Source organism: Dendrobates tinctorius, unplaced genomic scaffold (assembly GCF_039654945.1).
Source record: "Dendrobates tinctorius isolate UK_male_01 unplaced genomic scaffold, ASM3965494v1 ptg000107l, whole genome shotgun sequence".
Taxonomy (NCBI): domain Eukaryota; kingdom Metazoa; phylum Chordata; class Amphibia; order Anura; family Dendrobatidae; genus Dendrobates; species Dendrobates tinctorius.
In genome coordinates this window covers 37,223,311-37,247,678 of record NW_027361775.1, presented here as the reverse complement: position 1 = coordinate 37,247,678, position 24,368 = coordinate 37,223,311, and the positions used below count along the sequence as shown (strand labels likewise).

The 24,368-nt window shown below is 45.7% G+C and overlaps 1 protein-coding gene across 1 annotated transcript in view; it reads left to right on the top strand.

The window, feature by feature from the left end:
* The window catches only part of LOC141100709 (uncharacterized), a 424,196-nt gene that overhangs the window by 142,196 nt on the left and 257,632 nt on the right, over nt 1–24,368 (top strand). The window contains exons 40-41 of the mRNA XM_073589356.1: nt 20,946–21,182; nt 21,339–21,461. Coding sequence (XP_073445457.1) covers nt 20,946–21,182; nt 21,339–21,461 — 360 coding nt within the window. The remainder of the gene's footprint in view (nt 1–20,945; nt 21,183–21,338; nt 21,462–24,368) is intronic.

Genomic DNA, 24,368 nt, shown 5'->3' with positions numbered 1-24,368 from the left:
ATATATAGAAGGCGTAAACCACACACGCTCACTCACTATGGATGATATCGTAATACAAAATTGTGAACAAAGGTACTGTATCAGCACATACCAGGTGTATCCAGTCTAGGGGTAATTGTAAATTTCCGTATATACTTCCGTAGTCAGACACAGACACTCACAGGCTCAATATGTATTACACCAGAATTTAAAAAGTAGAAAAAGGGAAAGGTAGTCAAAGCGTACAACAGTCTACAGTGTTGTGGTACTTTTAAATCTTCGTATATATTTCAATCTCAGTAAGCCAGTCCAGACTCTCCGCTACTGGAAACTACATGGATACAAGTACAGACGGAAAGTTGAGTGTTAGCAGAAATTTGGGAATTACTCATCGGGGGAAAACCTCCCAGTAAATGTTGCAGAGGCGATGCAGACCCTCAATTACTGTGTCTGTGGAGACAGCGAAAACGGTTCTTTGTGAAGAAAGGATTGCTTTATCGCAGTAGCGTGGATCACATCACCGCTACTCGTCTCCATAAAATTGTGATCACAGGGAGAGATGTAGACATGCTCCTCACTGCCTATCATGATGTGTCTGGTCATTTTGGAGTGAAAAACACAGAAGCCACAGGCCGTAGGCGATTCTATTGGATTGGCATGAGAGGAGACATTGAAAAATGGGGGCAGGAATGTCACACGTCTGTGACTATCACAACTGTGAAAGGTGATCATAAAGCACCACTGCATCCGCTTGTAAGTTGACATCCATTACAAATGGTAGCCATTGATCATCTGAAGGTAGAGGCCAGCAGGACAGGCCATAGCTACATCTTAACCATCATCGATCAATACTCCAAATTTCTAGTGGCCGTCCCTGTGAAGGATTTAACTGCCCAGACTACACAACTGTGGAGCAGGGAGAGATAAGTATTGCAACTTGCAAGTGCTGTGGCCATAACCAAGCAGCGGGGGCACAATCGTGGTCAACGGTACTAGCACAGGGACCCTCATAGTACGCTGGTGTGTCTGATGGCGAGTGGGCCCCCCCACCATCAGAGACACTGTATTGTACTATGAGGGGCCCTGTGCCAGTGCTGTCAGCCATCAGTGGGCCCATCCACCTGTTCAGAGCAACGGCACTTGCCCGGGTGCGCCAGGTGTTGACCCTAGCCAATGGGGGGTGGGTGGGCAGCCCACTTAGGGAGGTTTAAAAAATGTCATATGTTGATGTGTTGGCTGGACATTCACCTGCTGCAAAGGGCGAAATTGGGCAAGTCCGAGGAAGAGGAAGACAAAAGCGAGGCAGTTTTCTGGCAACCTATGTGTCATCAGGGGAAGGTGGGACAAAATCCTTTGAAACCCATGCATGGTTCATTTTAATGAAGGTTAGATCATCAACATTTTGGGTTGACAGACGTGTCCTTTTTTCGGTCAGGATTGATCCAGCAGCACTGAAGACTCTTTCAGATAGCACACTAGCAGTAGGGCAAGCAAGCTCCTGTAAGGCATATTGTGCCAATTCAGGCCAGGTGTCCAGTTTAGAGGCCCAATAGTCAAAGGGGAATGACCTGTGAGGGAGAACATCGATATGGGGGAGAAGAAGTTTGTAACCATAGTTGATAACTGCTGTCTCCTGTCACTTTAATTCGATGCAGTATTAGCAATCATGTGAGCGGTACTTGAGAAATCATTCCACAACATGGTTATTAAACCCCTGTTTCCAACGCCACTTTGGCTGTGTGCACCACGAACACCTCTTCCATTGTGGCCACTACGGCTCGTGGGAGAACCAGCACCGCTGCTGTGTGCTGGGAAAGCCTCAAACAAACGGTTTACCAGAGTTGCTTGTTTGTTAGCCAATATTATCTCTAGGTTCTCCTGTCGCATGATGTTGTGTAATTTGCCTTTGTAGCTTGGATCGAGGATGCTGGCCAGCCAGTAGTTGTCATCCCTCATCATTTTGGCAATGCGGGGGTCCCTTTTTAGGATCCGCAAGGCATAATCGCTGCACTGCCACTGCTGGGTGGAGGAGCACTTTCTGGCAAATCCACATCCCTACAGTCACGCACAAACACTGTACCTGACCTTGGAACACCAACATTTTCTCTTGCCCCCTGAGAAGCATCCTCCTGCCCAAAATAATCATCCCTCTCATCCTCCTCCTCCTCCTTCTCTTCCTCTTCTTCCTCCACCTCGTCCAGGACAGTTCTATGACCAGACAATGGCTGACTGTCATCAAGGCTTCCCTCCTCCTCCTCCTCCACTGCAGACGCCTGATCCTTAATGTGCATCAAACTTTGCATGAGCAGATGCATAAGTGGGATGCTCATGCTTATGATGGCGTCATCTGTGCTTACCAGCCGTGTGCATTCCTCAAAACACTGAATGACTTTACAGAGGTCTTTCAGCTTTGACCACTGCACACCCGACAATTCCATGTCTTCCCTCAAACTGCCTGCCCGTGTATCCTCCCACAAATGCATTACAGCCTACCTCTGTTTGCACAGCCTCTCAACCATGTGCAGGGCAGAGTTCCACCTTGTTGCAACGTCTATGAATAGGCGGTGCTTGGGGAGGTGGAGCAATCGCTGCAGCTTCTGCATACGAGTGGAATGAACGTTTGAGTGACGGATGTGCGAGCACAGTCTTCGCACCTTATGTAGCAGAGATGTTAACTCCGGATAATTATTAAGGAAGCACTGCACCACCAGGTTCAAAGTGTGAGCCAGACAAGGTATGTGTGTGAGTTTTGCACGGGCTATGGCTGCCAAAAAATTACGGCCGTTATCACTGACTACCTTGCCTGCCTCAAGATGTAGACTGCCCAGCCATGACTCAGTTTGTCGCTGCAAGTAGTCGGCCAGTACCTCGGCGGTGTGTCTGTTGTCGCCCAAAGACATCATCTTTAACACAGCCCGCTGACGCTTACCACTAGCTGTTCGATAGTAGGACACCTCGTGTGCAACACTGGCAGCTGCGGATGGAGTGCTCCTGCGACTGCGGTCTGTGGACGAGCTTTCGCTGATGGAGGAAGAGGACGGTGGAAAGCCTACAGCCAACTGTTTCCTATACCGTGGGCTAGGCAGCACTGTTCCACCGCCGCTGTCCCCTGTGGAGCCTGCATCCACCACATTAACCCAGTGCGCAGTGATGGACAGGTAATGACCCTGGCCATGCCTACTGGTTCATGCATCTGTTGTGAGGTGCATCTTTCCACTCACTGACTGTTTTAGTGCATGGACAATGCGGTCTTTCACATGCCGGTGGAGGGCAGGGATGGCTTTTTGAGAAAAGAAGTGCCCACTGAGTAGGTCATAGCATGGGACAGAGTAGGCCATGAGCTCGCAGAAAGCTTCGCTTTCAACCAAACGATAGGGCATCATTTCTAAAGAGATTAGTTTGGCAATGTAGGCGTTCAAACACAGTATACGCGGATGAGAGGATGAGTACTTTCTTGTCCTACTCAAAGTGTCTGGTAGGGTGAGCTGGACTGGAGAGCTGCATATGGGGGAAGTAGCGGTGGACCGGACGGAGTGAGAGGGGGTTGGTCATGGACTTTTCAAAAAGCTTTTGATGCGGAGCCACACAAAAGGTTGATACATAAGTGAGAACAATGGGGATAGGGGAAAATATGTGTAGGTGGGTTAAGAGCTGACTAAGGGATAGGAAACAAAGGGTGGTTATTAATGGAGCACACTCGGACTGGGTCACGGTTAGCAGTGGGGTACCACAGGGGTCAGTTTTGGGCCCGCTTCTTTTTAACATATTTATTAATGACCTTGTAGGGGGCATAGAGAGTAGAATTTCAATATTTGCAGATGACACTAAACTCTGCAGGGTAATCAATACACAGGAGGACAATTTTATATTACAGGAGGATTTATGTAAACTAGAAGCTTGGGCTGATAAATGGCAAATGAGCTTTAATGGGGATAAATGTAAGGTCATGCACTTGGGTAGAATGAACAAGATGTATAATTACAGTATGTGCTTAATTGTAAAACACTGGGCAAAACTGTCACTGAAAAAGACCTGGGTGAGGGTGGACGACAAACTCACATTTAGTGGCCAGTGTCAGGCAGCTGCTGCAAAGGCAAATACAATAATGGGATGCATTAAAAGAGGCATAGATGCTCATGAGGAGAACATAATTTTACCTCTATATAAGTCACTAGTGCGACCACACTTAGAATACTGTGTACAGTTCTGGTCTCCGGTGTATAAGAAAGACATAGCTGAACTGGAGCGGGTGCAGAGAAGAGCGACCAAGGTTATTAGGGAACTAGGGGGTCTGCAATACCAAGACAGGTTATTACACTTGGGGTTATTTAGTTTGGAGAATCGAAGGCTTAGGGGTGATCTTATTACAATGTATAAATATATGCGGGGACAGTACAAAGATCTTTCGAATGAAAGAGTATTTTTGCAAATTTGTCATTTTGTGCTTTCTTGTTGTGTTTCAGCCATTGGGTGGTGTGAGCATTGTCTTACTGACTTGTTCCCACTTGTGCATGTCACATATGTTTTTAATCCGTTTTTTCCGTGCTCAGAATGGTTTGGGAGACCCCACCCCTCTCCTGTGTGACATGCACATAAATGAGCTGTCTTGCACCACAAGCCCATATACTAGGAGGCGCCTGTCTGTATCCTGTTCATTTAGACACTGTTCACATGTTCAGGCTTAAATACATTAGATAGGGGCTGCTTCGTGAAGGGTTACCATGACGTGGTGAAGCGGCTTGGTATACATTTTTTGCAAAAAACGTATCAACTAAATACCCTGTATTTGTTATACAGCACTTGCTGATTACTGCCATGTTTTTTACTGCAGAGTATTTGTGCAAATTTGTCATTTTGTGCTTTCTTGTTGTGTTTCAGCCATTGGGTAGTGTGAGCATTGTCTTACTGACTTGTTCACACTTGTGCATGTTGTCAGGCTCATGACAGCGCCGGTGAGCAGCCTCTGCTAAGCAGGGACTCACCCGCACCGCAGGGACCCCCGGGGACAAGAATAGCCGGAAAATGCACTTAGAAAACTAGAAAGCAGGCACAGGACCTTCGGTCATGTGAACGGTCATGTGACTGCAAGGGGGCGGGGCTTAGCGTCAGAGAAGCCAGAGAACTCAGATTCAGGCAAAACAGAAGTCATGTACAGTACAGTCAAACGAGGTACAGGAGGGATGAACAGACGGGAGGTCAGACAAAGCCAAAGGTCATACACAGGATCACAGTACAGTACCAGGGAGGAGACAGAGCGGATAATCAGGGCCAAGCAGAGATCAAAACCAAACAGACATAGGAGGTACCAGGCAGAATCCAAAGCGATATCCAGGGAACAGACCGAGTCATACACAGAGAATCAAGTAACCAGAACACAGCACTAACACACTCAGGGGTCACAACACAATGCCAAGGGCAAAAGTATAACTGACAGGGATGGGAGCGTCCTGAGGCTATAAGAAGCCTCCCCCAGAACCAGGGAGAGGCCACAATCATAGCCCCAGGTGTGCAGGTAAGCCTGCACCGGGATCACAACCTTTAACCCCAGAAATGCCAGTCATCAGCACTGGTTCCAGACATTAACCCCACGTGTGCGAGTCAAACCTGCACTGAGATCATGACAGTACCCCCCTCTCAATGGGGGGCCTCTGCATCCCCAGGCTTGCCCGGGTACTTAGCATGGAAAGCCCGCACCAGGCGATCAGCATGCATCAACCGGGCCGGTACCCAGGACCTGTCCTCCGGTCCATACCCCTTCCAATGAACCAGGTACTGTACCGACCGCCGTACCAACCTGGAATCTACGATATGACCAACCTCGTACTCCACCTGCCCCTCGACCAAAACAGGAAGAGCTGCAGACTCGGAGTCTCCCCGGACTGTTTCAAAAGGTTTCAGTAGAGATTTGTTGAAGACATTAGTGATCTTGAAAGAGGGTGGAAGGCACAGCCTATACGCCACTGGATTGATTTTTTCCACAATTTTGTACGGGCCAATGAATATGGGTCCCAACTTGGCTGACGGAATCTTTAACTTAATGTTTCGCGTGGAGAGCCAAACTTTCTCTCCCACCTGAAACATGGGACCAGGTGTTCGTTTCCTGTCCGCGAAAAACTTATACCTGCCTTGAGACCTAGATATACGCCGCTGGACTTCTGCCCATGTATCTTTTAACCGCTGAACAGAGTCCTCAGCCCCGGGACACCCCGAATCCAGACGAGAAAACTCACCAAAATGAGGACTGAACCCATAGTTAATCAAGAAAGGGGACCTACCAGTGGATTGACTCACCCGACTATTGAAGGCAAATTCAGCCAACGGCAGTGCATCGCACCAGTCATTCTGTCTAGCAGAGGTTAGACACCTGAGGATCTGTTCCAGGGACTGGTTAGTGCGCTCCGTCTGCCCATTGCTCTCAGGATGGTATGCAGATGGAAAGGACAGAGACATACCTAATTTTTTGCAGAAAGCATGCCAAAACTTAGCCACAAACTGCACACCACGATCAGACACCACATTCAGGGGTACCCCATGCAACCGGATCACATGCTGCACATACAACCTGGACAACATCTCAGCTGACGGTAGTGCGGACAGGGGTACGAAATGAGCCTGCTTAGAAAACCTGTTCACCACTACCCATACCACTGTATTACCCTTAGATGGAGGGAGATTGGTAACAAAATCCATGGATAAGTGAGTCCATGGCCTTTCGGGTATCAGCTCCCCTGCCGGCCGGCTATGAGAGCTTTTAGAACGAGCGCAGACCCCACAACCAGCAATGAATTTTTTTATGTCAGAACCAAGGGTAGGCCACCAAAAGATCCTAGCCACCGCCAGACATGTGGCTGAAATACCAGGGTAGGCACTCAGCTTGGATTCAAGGAACTCCTGCAAGAGTTTCAGGCGAAGTTGCTCTGGGACAAACAACTTCCCCTCCGGCTTGGCCGCCGAGGCCTGCGACTGGGCCCCCTGAATCTCCCGTTCCAATTCAGATGAGACCTCTGCTATCACAACCCCAGGGTGAAGAATGGAGGACGGTGGCTCAGGGGGCGACACCGGCTGAAAACTGCGTGTTAAGGCGTCAGCCTTGACATTCTTAGACCCTGGACGAAATGTAATCGTAAACTGAAAACGGGAAAAAAAAAGTGACCAACGGGCCTGTCTGGGCGTTAGTCTTTTAGCAGACTCAATGTACGACAAATTTTTGTGATCCGTGATCACCGTAACCCGGTGACTGGCCCCCTCCAAAAAGTGCCTCCATTCTTCAAACGCCAATTTGACCGCAAGATGCTCTCTATTGCCTACGTCATAATTTCTTTCCGCAGCAGAGAACTTCTTGGAAAAGAAAGCACATGGCCTGAGGTTGGTTAGAGTGGCAGGCCCTTGGGACAACACCGCCCCCACCCCCACCTCAGAGGCGTCCACTTCCACGACGAATGGTTTGGACGGATCTGGCTGCACTAACACAGGAGCAGACATAAAACATTTTTTCAGCGTCGCAAAGGCCTCTTTTGCGAGCGAGGACCAATTTCTCACATCCGCACCTTTGCATGTTAGATCCGTGAGAGGTTTGACCACTTGTGAAAACCCCCGGATAAATTTGCGGTAATAATTGGCGAACCCCAAGAAGCGCTGAAGACCCTTAAGATCTCAGGGTTGCACCCAATCCGCAATGGCCTGCACCTTCTTGGGGTCCATGCGAAAACCCTCACCGGATACAGTTAACCCCAAAAAGGACATCTCTTGTACACAGAATACACATTTCTCCAATTTGGCATACAAATGATTTTCTCTAAGCCTTTGGAGCACAGTTCGTACATGTTCCAAATGAGAATACTTGTCGGGGGAATATATCAAAATATCATCTAAGTAGATAACGACAAAACGACCAATGAGATCCGAGAATACCACGTTGATGAAATTCTGAAATATGGCAGGGGCGTTGGTAAGACCAAACGGCATGACTAAATTTTCAGATAGTCCCTCGGTCGTGAGGAACGCGGTTTTCCATTCATCCCCCTCCATTCATTCCCTTATCAAATTATATGCCCCCCAAAGGTCCAGTTTAGAAAACCACTTTGCCCCTGATAGTTGGTTACATAAATCGGGAATCAACGGAAGGGGGTACGTATTCCGTACAGTAATTTGATTAAGCTCCCGGAAGTCGAGACAGGGACGTAACCCGCCATCTTTTTTCTTTACAAAAAAGAAACCTGCCGCCACAGGTGAGACTGAAGGACGTATGTGTCCTTTGCGCAGACTTTCAGTAATGTACTCCTTCATAGCCAAGCGCTCAGGACCGGACAAATTAAACAGACGGGCTTTGGGTAAATTAGCTTCCGGGACCAGCTCAATAGCGCAGTCAAAGGGTCTATGTGGCGGTAACGTCTCGGCCTCGCTTTCGGAGAATACATCTTCGAAGTCCTTCAGGCATTCCGGAATACCTTCCAGCTCGACAGATGATACAGACACAGATTTAACAGGTTCAACCAGCAGTGCAGATTTATCATATAACTCAAAATCATTAAACCTCCATTGAACAATCTCCCCCGTTTTCCAGTTAATAACTGGGTTATGGCGTTGTAACCAGGGCATGCCCAACACCAACCCTGCAGGTAGATTGTCCAGCACAAAACAACTTATGTTTTCCACATGAGTAGCGCCCACTCTGAGCGAAAACACATCAGACATAAAGCGAATTCCCTCCTTAGTGAGGGGAGATGAGTCAATGGCCATCACCTTGATCGGAACCTTGAGCATAACTGTCCCTATCTTGCAGTGTGTGACCAATTGGGAGTCAATAAGATTAATAGATGATCCGCAGTCCACGAAGGCTGTAGAGGAAAAAGAACTACCATCCACAAACAGCTCCACAGGCAGTACTACTTTAGAAAATGAGGAAAATGGTACCTGAGGGTCTGAGCAGCCTCCCCGTTGACTACCCAGACCTAGTCGTTTCCCGCCGACCGGGTTTGAAGACGGGCAATTCGGGCACTCCCTTTTCCAATGTCCCGTTTTACCGCAGTAAAAGCATAACTGCTTGTCCTTCCGGCGTTTCCTCTCCGTATCCTTCAGGGAGAGGGCGCCTACATCCATGGGCTCAGGGGCAGTCTCTTTTCCACTGGGGAATAATGGAGTATCCACCTGCATCACCCCTCTGGCCCGCAGCCTGCGGTCCATCCGGACAGCCTGGGTCATGGCGTCCTCGAGAGAGTTAGGTGGGGGATGTAACGCCAAGGCATCCTGCAGCCGCTTGGACAAGCCTCTGCGAAAGAGTCCTCGGAGTGCGGCGTCGCTCCAAGAGACCTCTGCCGCCCAGCGGCGGAACTCAGAACAAAACCACTCAGCTGAGTGTTTCCCCTGACAGACACTCATCAACATGTCCTCTGCCAATCGCACTCGGTCAGGTTCATCATAAATGTGCCCGAGGGCCTCAAAGAATGCGTTCACTGACATACGTTCAGGAGCAGAGGAAGACAGAGAGAAAGCCCATGCTTGCGGAGCCCCCCGAAGTAGGGAAATAATGACCCCCCACCCTCTGGAACTCATCCCCGGAGGAGCGGGGCCTTAGAGAAAAAAAAGCTTGCATCCTTCTCTGAAAGACCTGAACTCCTTTTTATCCCCTCAGAAAAGGTTTGGCAATTTGACCGGAGATTCGGGGGACGCTAATGACACATCCCTACCCCCAGAACTAGAAGCCCCTGCATCGACAGCCCCCTGCACAGTAACCACCAACTGTTGCTGGGTCTGGGCCATCGTGCGTTGTTCCACATTGAGCTTATGTAACATTTGGGTCAGGTGCTTGTTCTGATCAGCCAAGGCTTGTATGGGATCCATGAGGATAACACACACTTTTTTTTTTTTTTTCCCTTCAGAAAAAAAAAAAAAAAACCTGAAATGGTCAGTTATAATGTCAGGGTCCTGACAGCGCCGGCGAGCAGCCTCTGCTAAGCAGGGACTCACCCGCACCGCAGGGACCCCCAGGGACAAGAATAGCCGGAAAATGCACTAAGAAAACTAGAAAGCAGGCACAGGACCTTCAGTCATGTGACTGCAAGGGGGCGGGGCTTAGCGTCAGAGAAGCCAGAGAACTCAGATTCAGGCAAAACAGAAGTCATGTACAGTACAGTCAAACGAGGTACAGGAGGGATAAACAGGCAGGAGGTCAGACAAAGCCAAAGGTCATACACAGGATCACAGTACAGTACCAGGGAGGAGACAGAGCGGATAATCAGGGCCAAGCAGAGATCAAAACCAAACAGATATAGGAGGTACCAGGCAGAATCCAAAGCGATATCCAGGGAACAGACCGAGTCATACACAGAGAATCAAGTAACCAGAACACAGCACTAACACACTCAGGGGTCACCACACAATGCCAAGGGCGAAAGTATAACTGACAGGGATGGGAGCGTCCTGAGGCTATAAGAAGCCTCCCCCAGAAATAAGGAGAGGCCACAATCATAGCCCCAGGTGTGCAGGTAAGCCTGCACCGGGATCACAACCTTTAACCCCAGAAATGCCAGTCATCAGCACTGGTTCCAGACATTAACCCCACGTGTGCGAGTCAAACCCGCACTGAGATCATGACACATGTCACATATCTTTTTAATGTATAACTATATGCGGGGACAATACAAAGACCTTTCTAATGATCTTTTTACTCTTAGACCTGTGATGGGGACAAGGGGGCATCCTCTACGTCTTAAGGAAAGAAGGTTTAAGCATACTCACAGACTGTAAGAGCAGTGAGACTATGGAACTCTCTGCCATATGATGTTATAATGAGTGATTCCCTACAAAAATTTAAGAAGGGACTGGATGCCTTTCTTGAAAAGTATAATATTACAGGGTATATACAGTAGTTTCCTTAATATTGCGTTGATCCAGGGAGCTAGTCTGATTGCCGTATGTGGAGTCGGGAAGGAATTTTTTTCTCCAATGTGAAGCTTACTGTTTGCCACATGGGTTTTTTTGCCTTCCTCTGGATCAACATGTTAGGGCAAATTAGGATAGGATATGGGTTGAACTAGATGGACTTAAAATCTTCCTTCAACCTTAATAACTATGTTACTATGTTTCTATGTATTGGTGGTGATGGCCTAGATTCAGTGTTGTTTTGAAAAACCATTGTGATTCCCTGAGTGCTTTGGCCTTGCGATGACACCTCCACATTTACTGCTGGTGGTGTGCTTAATGGTGGCGGTGGTCTTACAATAGGGGAAGCGATGGAGCGTTGCTGGCTACCTGCAGTCGGAGCTGGTGCACATGTGCTACCTGAGGTTTTGTAGACCGTTCACGCTTGCAAGTGCATTTTGATTAAATGTCTAAGCATGCAACTGGTATTCAAATTTAGAAGTTGTTTACCTCGGCTAAAGGTCCTTCCGCACTTCTTACAGGTAACCTTTGCCTCATCAGTAGGATCTTCGACAAAGAAGTGCCACACTGCACTTTTCCTACTATGGTATACAGTTTCTGGCCTTGTACGCTGTGCTAAGTTGACCGTCTGGCCAAGCTGTCCTGCAACTCTTTTAGTTTTTGCTCCACGTTTTTGGACAGCTACGGGCCTGCCAGATAACCGCTGCTGCGATGTCAGTGCCTGCTGCAGATCCTTCTCCTTATCTGAACTATTTCCAGCGCCACCCTCCTCCCCCAATGGATGCCAATCCGGGTCAAGAACTGGGTCATCCATCACTTCCTCTTCAAAGTTATCTGCACCTTCCTCTTTACCTTCCTCTGTGTCACCGTGTAAGGTGGTATAGTATGCTGGAAGGGGCACCTGAGTTTCATCAGGGTCAGATTCAAGCTCAATAGACTGCGAGGGCAATGTAGTGCTCTGGGTCAATGTACCAGCAGAATCATCTAGCAGTGGCTGTGCATCAGTGCACTCCATGTCAGATTCATCTTGGACTGCAGAATTCAGGATTTGACTGGATAACCCAGTCATGGTATGTGAAAAGAGCTCCATAGAGTAATCTGAAGTGTGGGCTGCCGCATCCTTAACTTTTGGTGGTGGTGAAGGACACAAGGAAAGGTGTTTTTCCTGACCAGAACCCTGCACTGACGACTCCGTGCTTGCAGGTTTCGAACGTTCAGAAGAGGAGGCAGTAGAGGTGGTGGCTGTTTCGGCAATGTACGCCAAAACCTGTTCCTGATGCTCCGGCTTTAAAAGCGGTTTTCCTACTCCAAGAAAAGGGAACCTTACAGGCCTTCTTGGGCTAGATGATGACGCAGGCTCAACACCTCCTGCCTTAGCTGCTGTTGTGTTTTTGCCAGAACCAGCCGATGCACCACCACCATCAGTACCAGCTGCGCTCCCCTGCCCACGTACGCAGCCTCTTCCACCATACTTCCTCATGTTTGGGAAAATGTACCAAAAATACCAGCAGAGAGATGGTACTGTATGAGGAGCGTCCACCTGTGTAACGTGTATTCAAAAAATTAAATCTACGGCTATATTTTGTTAGTCACAGGCGCTCTCAAAGTATGTATTTGACTGTAATCCAACAAGCAGATATACGGAACTGTATCAGAAGTATAGAGCTGTATACGTTTTTTGTGTAACTAACAACCTCCGTATATGTATTTACAGAGTGTCACACACACACACTCACGCTGACTCTTTATGGATGTGACTGTAATGCGAACAGCAGATATTACATACTGTTTGAGAATCGGACAGCTCTATACGGTGTGTGTATGGAAAATTGTCAATCTCCGTCTATTTGTATACGGACTGACACATGCTGTCTCTGTCTAGTTTTGACCATAATCAAACAGCAGATATACGAAACTGTTTGAAAAGCGGACAGTTGTCTAAGGTGTAGGTCTGGAAAAATGGAAAAACTCCTCGGCTTGTTTATCCAGAGTCACACCCAGATAGCTTCTATTTGTCTATGATACCAGCCGGTACATGGTAGTGTGTGAGGAGCGTACACCGCTATACGGTGTGTGTATGGAAAATTGTCAATCTCCGTCTATTTGTATACGGACTGACACACGCTGTCTCTGTCTAGTTTTGACCATAATCAAACAGCAGATATACGAAACTGTTTGAAAAGCATACAGTTGTCTAAGGTGTAGGTCTGGAAAAATGGAAAAACTCCTTGGCTTGTTTTTCCAGAGTCACACCCACATAGCTTCTATTTGTCCGTGATAGCAGTCGGTACACGGTAGTGTGTGAGGAGCGTACACCGCTATACGGTGTGTGTATGGAAAATTGGCAATCTCCGTCTATTTGTATATGGACTGACACATGCTGTCGCTGTCTAGTTTTGACCGTATTCAAACAGCAGATATACCAAACTATTTGAAAAGCGGACAGCTCTAAAAGATGTAGGTCTGGAAAAATGGAAAAACTCCTCGGCTTTTTTTTCCACAGTCTCACACAGATAGCTTCACTGTTTGAAAAGCGGACAGCTCAATAAGGTGTAGGTCTGCAAAAATGGAAAAACTCCTCAGCTTTTTTTTCCAGAGTCACACCCAGATTGCTTCTTTTTGTCCATGATACCAGCCGGTACACGGTAGTGTGTGAGGAGCGTACACCGCTAAACGGCGTGTGAAAAAAATGAACGCTCAGTAACTCACCAGAACAAAATAATACAAGTTGGAGTGCTTTGAAAAAAGCAGTTTGAACAGCAGTGTGCACACAACAATGCAGATATCAGGTAACCTTAAAAGGCAGCCTAATCACCACCAGCGCTGCTGCATACAACAAAAATCCTCCCCTTTCACTGCACACTAACTGGACAGTGAAAAGCGCTATCAGCAGAAGCAATTTTTTTTTCTTCCCTGCCTAACGCTCTCCCTATTCAGAATCAGCAGCAGCAGCATCTCTCCCTATTCTAAGATCGGCAGAAATAAGATGGCGGTCGGAGGTCACGGCCTTTTATACCCACTGTGACGCCACACAAAGCCAGCCAATCACTTCAATGCCCTTCTCTAAGATGGTGGTGGCCCACAGTGTGCGTCCTCCATCATTGGCTGAGAAAAAAGGCGCTGGAGTCATTTTTTGAAACGTGACTTTGGCGCTCGGCTCGGCGACCTCATGGCCGACCTCACGCTATGGCCAGGTTTCGATCGGCGGAACCCGACTTTAGCAAAAGTCGGCTATTTTTGAATTTGACCGACCCATTTCGCTCAACTCTAGTGGCGAGTTCTGCTACGAGAACCGCCTTGCCACAGAGTGTAAGTACCGAAGCCTGTTAAAACTCACAGGCCTCGGTCGGATGAGCGCTAGAATACGGTCACAGGACTCTGGCCCAGAGGCACAGGGTTAGAGTCCCTCTAGACAACTAGCACTTGGTGCCGCAGTTGCGGTGCCGGAGAGAGCAATATAAATATAAGCATGCTAGGTGCACGCTGCACCGCTCTGGTGGACGCCACTAACCTCCCTGATCAGGGCAAGGAAAGCGCACAACTTGCGCACGGCGCCGCTACTGGCGCTTGCAGCTACTTAAGGAGGTACAGTCATGCCTTATAGCTTGGCGTCCACTGGCGCTAGCATGGGTGAGGAGCAGGGAGCACTGCGGCACTCGGCAGTGTCACAACTCGGCGCTGACTGTAAACTCTAACCCTAACCACATGCGTATCAAAGGGAAGGGGTTTTATGATAAGTCAGTCAGCATTTCACAAGCATCCACCAACACACACACCTCTATCAAATGCTGAGTATACTAGCACATGGCCATGCAAGCCTTTTATAGCAGCGTCCTTCCGGGACCTTCCTGATGGTCCAATCCGAGCTGGAGAAGGACTTGAGCATGTGACCTCCGATCTCCAATGAGAGATCATCCCACGGGCATGCTCAGGAGACCGAAAGGAGGACTTAGTCCCTGGAGTAACTCACTGCTGACCAGCATGCATTTCTATAGCTGGAACAGAGGTGGCAGCAGCCACCAAACCTATAGTGCTGGTCTGAGCAGAGTGCCAGGATCGACGAGTCTGCTGAGCAGCCTCCTCTGCGGCCGAAGAGGAATGGGAGACAACCAAAGGCAAGGCTTGGGATTCCTGCTGTGCAGCGACAGGAACCCGACGCTTAACACCACGGACAACAGAAAGGGAATCATTATCCTCTTCATCTCCTGTTGCTGGCTTTTCACCTTTTCCTTCTTGTACTTCTCATCCTTCTCCATTTTGTTCCTCCCATGGCAACCACCTGTGAGACAACAGATCAGAACTGGAGATATTGTAAACCCTTCTGCATCCTCCTCTGCTTCCTTCTCTTCCCCAGGGACCACCACCACCTCCTCCCGCAGACTATTCAACGTTCAATGTGTGCTCCAGCATGTAGATGACAGTAATAGTGATGCTGATGACAGCATCATCAGTGTTAACCATCTTAGTTGCCATTTCGAAAACGTGCACAAGGGTGCAGAGGTCCTTCATCTGTGTCCACTCCGCAAGTGTTAATTGCACCACGACTGTACTGCATTGGACCAGGCTATGCAAAATATCATACTGCACCAGGTCTAGACGCTGCTGCCACAGTCGCTGCAATATGTGTTGAGTTGAATTCCACGGTTTCATCACATTGCATATCAACCGGTTAACTGGTAGGCCGAAAGGTCTCTATACCAACTTAAGTGGAATGGAGGAAGTGAGCACATAATGACAGTGGTTTCTGCATCACCGCATCAAGGCTGGGACAATGGTGAAGGAATTTCTGTACCATCAGGTTGAGGATGCAAGCCATGCAAGGGACAAGGGACGTTATCACCGTTATCACACATGGCCTTCTCTGGCTCCAGGTTCAGTGGAGTTGGCCATTTCTCAAACTCGGCATGGATAGCAGTCCACAACTCTTGATCTGTATGACTGTAATCTCCAAGGCATATCAATTTAAACACTGTCTGATTGTGGTGAGCTCCAGCTCTGCAATACAGAGTTGTGGGGGATTCTCTCTGCAGTGTTGGAATGTGTGTTTCATTAAGGCAGAGGTTAAGGGCGCAGGTGGGGGCCCTAGAGGAGGTGCAGGAGGCAGAAGCACTGGAAGGAGTGTTAGAGGGCCTCCCCCTCACTCAACATTCCCCTCTCTAGGCCATCCTTAATGCAACAGCCAGGATCATCTATCTGGCTAATCGGTATTCGGACGCCTCCACTCTGTGCCAGTCATTGCACTGGCTGCCCATACATTATAAGATCCAATTTAAACTGCTTGCTCTTACCCACAAAGCTCTCCACAATGAGACACTTCCCAACATCCCCTTCTTCATTTCTGTTTATCAGCCTACCCGCTCGTTGCGCCCTGCAAGCGACTTTCGACTAACACCCACACTGATCCGTACCTTGCCCTCCAGGCTCCAAGACTTCTCACGAGTTGCGCCAAACCTCTGGAATGCTCTACCCCTAGAAATTAGCACAAAACACAACTTACACGGTTTAAGGTGCTCCCTAAAAACACATCTGTTTAGGGCGGCCTATCACATTCCCTAATCAAAGTCCTTTTAATATTTAGTCAATTCTCTACTTCTCTGAACATAATTTTTCATTAAACTCCACAGCAGACTAAAGCACTACAAATATTGGTTGGTGACTACCTCATCCAGCCTTTATCTACCCCCATTTCCTCAAGATGACTGGACCATCATTGTAAATATGCACCTGTATTTTGTCACCCCCATCTCATTCCAGATTGTAAGCTGTTATGGGCAGGGTCGTCATTATATTTGCATTAATTTATATATTAATTAATGTATATATTTGCATTAATTATTGTATTATTGTTAACTTTGCTATCATTGTTGTACATGAACTGTTGAATTGTAAAGAGCTACGGAATATCTTGGGCCTATGTAAATAAAGGCTATTATTTTTATTATTATTAGATGCAGAGGCAAACCCTGGGGATTCCATGACTTGGTGTCTAGTGACACCACTATCTAGTGCTTTAGTTCTCCATCCCCTGGTGTGTAGTAGTTTACTTCTCTATGAATAGAGAGGGGTTTACAGGGGGTTTACTTATGGCAGTGTGCTTAGCTATTTGATATCCACAGGGCTATTGAGTGGTTATACCCACAATTGTTTTTAATTATGTTTTATGTTTTTTTTTCTGTATTGTGTGTCAATAAAGTTCAATACTTTTTAATAATTTCTAGGAGTAGTATGCATGCTTTACAGTAGTGCTTTTTCTCTCGTTTTCCATTGGTAGTTTAGTTCTGTTACCCAAGCTGCTTAGTAGGTTAGTTTTAACCACTGTTGTCTATTACTTTAGTTCTCCATATTCTGATTGGTATTTGTTTTGTTCTCCAACCCTAGCTGTTTAGTAGTTTAGTTCTCGAACCCCTGTTTGGCGCCCTGCAAGCCTAGGCGATTCCAAGACTTGTGGAGCAGCCCCTTCCTCGACTGCCCCCACAGCCACCAGAGTCGGCCAGGGCCCAGTCAGCAAGATGTAATGCCCCTGTCCATGCTTGCTCCTCCAGGTGTCAGTGTTCAAATTCACCCTGGCAGACATAGAATATTTCAGGGAATGGGTGATACCTGTGACATGCTGGTGTAGTGCAGGAACATCTTTCTTAGAGAAGTAATGGTGACTGGGCAACTGGTACTGGGGTACTGGGACGGCCATCAGCTTTTGAAAACAATCTGCATCCATAAGGTGGAAAGGCTGCATTTCCATGGCCAACAGATTGGATTGCCATTATATAATCACAGAGATCACAGACCGTGAGCCAACCTTAACCACCCACTGTGATCTTTGGAGTGAAGAACCCTCAGCTGGCCCATATCGTCCAGACAATTACATGATTGGGCGACGATCAGCCGAGGAGGCCTCAGGCTGTTCACAATAATTTGTTCTCATAAAACTAATATTGAGCGTAAGGCATATCTATCTCCCGATTACCACACATGGAATATGTGTATATACTGCTGTACGATCATTGCTAACTCCACGCTATCCCCACACTCCTCGCTGCCACCACCAATCCTATTTTTTTTTTAAATAAATACAAGTCCATTGGATGTCATTCTTCTTTGGAGGTTCACACCATCAGGGTCTTCCCTTCCCTTTTCCTCAGAGTAGTGGTCATATCCAGTACCCCAGACTCACCCACCCACTTACTTGACCACTTTTCTGCCTTGCTGCAACACTTCATGTCCTCAGAATTGCCAACAATTATCCTGGGAGACTTCAACAGCCACACCTCCCCAACTGCATTCCAGCTTAGGCCTGTTTCACACTTCCGTTTTTTCAAATCCGTCAAAATCCGTTGTTTTCCGTAAAAAAACGGATCCGCCATTTTTTGCAGGATCCGTTTTTTTTTGTCCCATAGACTTCCATTACGGTTACCGCGGATCCGTCAAAAAAACGGATCCGTTTTTTAAAAACGGATCCGTTGGCATCCGTTTCCATCAAAAAAACGGAAACGGATCCGTTTGGCGGACACAAAAACGGAAGTGTGAAACAGGCCTTACTCTATATCTTTAGCCACTTCTCGTGGCCTCTCACAAGTTTCAACCTCTGAGACACACAAAGACGGTAACACCTCTGATCTGGTCTTTGTCCGGCTCGCTTCAATCTCCTACCTAGATAATTCACCTCTTACCCTTTCCCCCCATGAAATCAGGAATATAGCCACAACTTACACATTTTGAGGTGCTCTCTAAAATCACATTTGTTTAGGGTGCTCTATCACATTTCCTATTCAAAGTCCTTTTTATTTATCGCCTATTCTTTACTTCTCTGAACATAATTCACCATCAAACTCAACCGTACCCAAAAGCCTCATGCAGCCTTTATCTACCCCCGATTTCAAGATGGTTGGACCATCATTGTAAATAAGCACCTGTACTTTGTGTCACCCCTACTTCATTGTAGATTGTAGGTTCTGAAGAGAGCAGGGTCATCATTATGTTTGCTTAAATTGTTTGATTTTCATAAACTTTGTAACTCTTTACTGTTTCATATGAACTGCTGATTTCCAATGAAGCAGTGTTACAGTAAGCGCTGTTCCCCGGCACCGGGTGCTGAAGATGACTCTCATCATTCTCCCATGCTCGTGCTGATCACCGGCAGAGCAGGGGAGAATGATGAGAGTTGTATTCAAGTGAGAACAATGACAGCAGGCGGTGGATGATGGGACTATTGCTCCCATCAGCCTACACCTGCTGCTGCTAATAACAGTGAGAACAGGAGCGGCTGATGGGAGTATTCAGGCTCCTGCGCTCTAAATAAATAAATCAATGAAAAAAACCAGTGTGGGTTCCCCTGTATTTTCTATAATCAGCCAGGCAAAGCTGACAATAGGGGGATCCTCACGCAGTATTTTTTATTTATTTAAATAAATAAAAAAAAAAAACGGTTTGAGGTACCCCTATTTTTGACAACCAGCCTCGCTAAAACAGTCTAGTAAGGGGCCATGGATAATGACCCCTCCCAGCCTAAAAATAGCAGCCCGCAGCTTCCCAGAAAAGGCACATCTATTAGCTGCACCAATTCTGGCTCTTTGCCTGGCTCTTCCCAATTGCCCTGTAGCAGTGGCAAGTGGGGTTCATATTTGTGGGGTTTATGTCACCTTTGTATTGTCAGGTGACATCAAGCCCATGGCTTAGTAATGGAGAGGCATCTATAAGACATCTATCCATTACTAAAACTATAGTTATATGGTAAATAAAGACACAGCAAGAAAAAGGTCCTTTATTAGAAATAAAACAAAACACACTTTTCCATTTAAAAATAACATACATAGTACGGCCGAAAAAAGACATTTTTCCATCCAGTTCAGCCTATATTAAGTCAGAATAAATCCTCAGATCTACGTCCTTCTAAAGAATCTAATCACTGTAAGATATGATATTGTTATGCTCCAGGAAGACATCCAGGCCTCTCTTGAACTCCTTGACTGAGTTCGCCATCACCACCTCCTCAGGCAAGGAATTCCAGATTCTCACTGCCCTAACAGTAAAGAATTCTCTTCTATATTGGTGGAAAAATCTTCTCTCCTCCAGACGCAGAGAATGCCCCCTTGTGACCGTCACCTTCCTTGGTATAAACAGATCCTCGGAGAGATATTTGTATTGTCCCCTTATATACTTATACATGTTATTAGATCGCCCCTCAGTCGTCTTTTTTATAGAATAAATAATCCTAATTTGGCTAATCTCTCTGGGTATTGTAGTTCCCCTGTCCCCTTTATTAATTTTGTTGCCCTCCTTTGTACTCGCTCTAGTTCCATTATATCCTTCCTGAGCACTGGTGCTCAAAACAGTTATAATAACGCCTAATCCCACTGAATCCCTCGTCTACTGTAAGAAAACAAAAATAATAAAAAATTAATATCCCTCACCTTTCCACCATTCTGTCCATCACTGTTATCCCTATCTGGGGGATAAATAGTTTTTAATCAGGTCTGTGCCAAGATGTGACTGTCTAGACTGAGAACCACTGGTGAATCAGCTGCTGCAACCACAGACTCTGTGACGTCATCGAGGTTACCTTCGGTCACTGAGGCTGTGTTTCCCGCCGTGCTGAAGTGCGGTGACATCAGCACCATATGGAAAAAGACAGTGATGAGGTCATCGCAGTTCAAGCTCAGTGACTTCACGGCAGATCACAGTGAAAAATTCGGTTCACTCGAATATACCAAGGCGAATACCAAATTACTCACCGAGTAACGAATAGCCCGAACAACGTACTATTCGTGCGAGTATTGAATAGTGCCAAATGTATTTGCTCATCTCTAATTATTACTTGTGTATGTTATCATTGAATATTGAATGTTACAAAGATCCTTAAATTTGATTAACATTGAGGTGGGGGCCCACTATCAAATTTTAGTGGGGGCACCATGCCAATGTATACTTTAAGTGGTCCTGTAAAGTTATTATAGTATTACATCATGTTGCAAACAACTATCAGCCTGGGACAACATCTAATACACTTCATGAAGGTGGCTGCCACCAATAACAAACTGCACAGTTGTTATGGCATTTTGCTTATTAGATTTTTATTCACAACACTGCAGATATAGATGAATGCCTGGAAAATGAAAACTTGTGCCCACTCCATTCAAATTGTACCAACACGCCTGGTTCATACAAATGTGAATGTCACCGAGGGTATGATGGAGAAAACTGCACAGACATTGATGAGTGTACAACAGCGAACGACTGCAGTCTCTTGGCGGACTGTAACAACACTGACGGCTCCTACATCTGTACATGCAGGGACGGGTTCTCTGGTAATGGGACGGAATGTACGGGTGAGTATATATGTTCCTCACCTCAAGTAATAGATATCCAAAAGTACAAGTGTTACAGCTGGGCGCTCTGTACAGACCTTCCTTATTTCCTATACTATCCTACTCTAGAATAATTCTCTGTATCAGCAAATACATCTTCTTTATATAATTTTGCAGATATCAATGAGTGTTCTGAAAATGTCCTTATTTGTGGGGTAAATGCATCCTGTACGAACATGAATGGCAGCTATGAATGCTCTTGTAACACTGGATTCACTCTTGTCAATGGAACTTGCGAGGGTAAGTACACGGCTGATGTAATATCACATCACATTATAATGAAGTTCTATACCGGCAGAAAACTTACCATATAGCGTAAAGATGGAGAGAAATAAAAAAAAGGACACAGAAGATAGTGACAACTTGTGTTCTACATTTTTAACTTGTCTGCCAGAATTTTTTTTTAATCTAGTCTGAGTAGAGAATAAATTTCACAAAAATATGTAAGAGCAGAACACCAGGTGAACGTCTACTACTAATACCATACTAATAATGTAATTAATTATACTGCTCAAAAAAATAAAGGGAACACTATTCCATTTGCCACAGGCTTTCTGTGTTCCCTTTATTTTTTTGAGCAGTTATATAATCACGGTACAGTAACATACAACTATAACAATGAGAGAGGAGCTGATGTAAGAATCTTCTCTAGGACATGTTACATCTGTCACACAGCAAATCAGACACCTACTGTAGATATTGTCTAAATAACAATAAATGGTCAGTGGGTTGTTTTAGTCTGCGATGGACATTATAATAATCATATGTATGAACTTGGTGTTTAATTTGATTCATATGTGATTGCTGAACTATCTGTAGGGGATAGTTTATTTTTCTCATACAAATAACTTTTTCTTTTAAAATGTATTATTTGCTTCTTTAACAACTTTTTATGTCTCATGTCTTTATGTGAAGCACGTCATACTCTATCTAATAATAATAATAATAATCTTTATTTTTATATAGCGCTAACATATTCCGCAGCGCTTTACATTTTGCACACATCATCATCACTGTCCCCGATGGGGCTCACAATCTAAATTCCCTATTAGTATGTCTTTGTCTCTATCTGATTTGTGTGGTCCTGGCTCACCCACAGAACATGTGTACCTTTATGTTTTAAATCTAGTTATATGAACAGATTGAAATATTTTTATATTATTGTTCTCACACTTTTTTATTTGTTGGTACATATAACATAGCTGTAAATTTCTTACAATTACTTACATCACTAATGATAATTATCCATGACATTTTTTTGCATTTAGACTGAGCCTTGATTGTGGATGGCTCAAATTATAATGGTCTTTACTACATATAAAGGTCCTGTAGTTATTAAAGAATAGAACAAAGTCACTTATTCTGGCCTCTGATGCAGAAGATCTGAACATATTTTCAGCATTCTTTTCAAGCTTTCTTTAGTTCACCATCCACCATGTCTCCATATGTACAGAATGCAGCTCACAATTACTGTATGGATTTATAAGTCAGTTGTAAATTGTCGTTCATTCCAGAGATAACTGACTATATATATATTTTCTTTAAAGATATTGTAGAATGTGATGATGAAGAGTTCTGTGCAGGAGATGGAAGATTATGTACAGTTGTGGCCAAAAGTATTGACACCCCTGCAATTCTGTCAGATAATACTCAGTTTCTTCCTGAAAATGATTGCAAACACAAATTCTTTGGTATTATTATCTTTATTTAATTTGTCTTAAATGAAAAAACACAAAAAGAATTGTCCTAAAGCCAAATTGGATATAATTCCACACCAAACATAAAAAACAGGGTGGACAAAAGTATTGGCACTGTTCGAAAAATCATGTGATGCTTCTCTAATTTGTTTAATTAACAGCACCTGTAACTTACCTGTGGCACCTAACAGGTGTTGGCAATAACTAAATCACACTTGCAGCCAGTTGGCATGGATTAAAGTTGACTCAACCTCTGTCCTGTGTCCTTGTGTGTACCACATTGAGCATGGAGAAAAGAAAGAAGACCAAAGAACTGTCTGAGGACTTGAGAAACCAAATTGTGAGGAAGCATGAGCAATCTCAAGGCTACAAGTCCATCTCCAAAGACCTGAATGTTCCTGTGTCTACCGTGCGCAGTGTCATCAAGAAGCATGGCACTGTTGCTAACCTCCCTAGATGTATGGAAAAGAAAAATTGACAAGAAATTTCAACGCATGATTGTGCGGATGTTGGATAAAGAACATCGACTAACATCCAAACAAGTTCAAGCTGCCCTGCAGTCCGAGGGTACAACAGTGTCAACCCGTACTATCCATCGGCGTCTGAATGAAAAGGGACTGTATGGTAGGAGACCCAGGAAGACCCCACTTCTTACCCCGAGACATAAAAAAGCCAGGCTGGAGTTTGCCAAAACTTACCTGAAAAAGCCTAAAACGTTTTGGAAAAATGTTCTCTGGTCAGATAAGACAAAAGTAGAGCTTTTTGGGCAAAGGCATCAACATAGAGTTTACAGGAGAAAAAAGAGGCATTCAAAGAAGACACGGTCCCTACAGTCAAACATGGAGGAGGTTCCCTGATGTTTTGGGGTTGCTTTGCTGCCTCTGGCACTGGAGTGCTTGACCGTGTGCATGGCATTATGAAGTCTGAAGGCTACCAACAAATTTTGCAGCATAATGTAGGGCCCAGTGTGAGAAAGCTGCGTCTCTCTCAGAGGTCATGGATCTTCCAGCAGGACAATGACCAAAAACACACTTCAAAAAGCACTAGAAAATGGTTTGAGAGAAAGCACTGGAGACTTCTAAGGTGGCCGGCAATGAGTCCAGACCTGAATCCCATAGAACACCTGTGGAGAGATCTAAAAATGGCAGTTTGGAGAAGGCACCCTTCAAATATCAGGGACCTGGAGCAGTTTGCCAAAGAAGAATGGTCTAAAATTCCAGCAGAGCATTGTAAGAAACTCATTGATGGTTACCGGAAGCGGTTGGTCGCAGTTATTTTGGCTAAAGGTTGTGCAACCAAGTATTAGGCTGAGGGTGCCAATACTTTTGTATGGCCCATTTTTGGAGTTTTGTGTGAAATGATCAATGTTTTGCTTTTTGCTTCATTCTCTTTTGTGTTTTTTCATTTAAGACAAATTAAATGAAGATAATAATACCAAAGAATTTGTGTT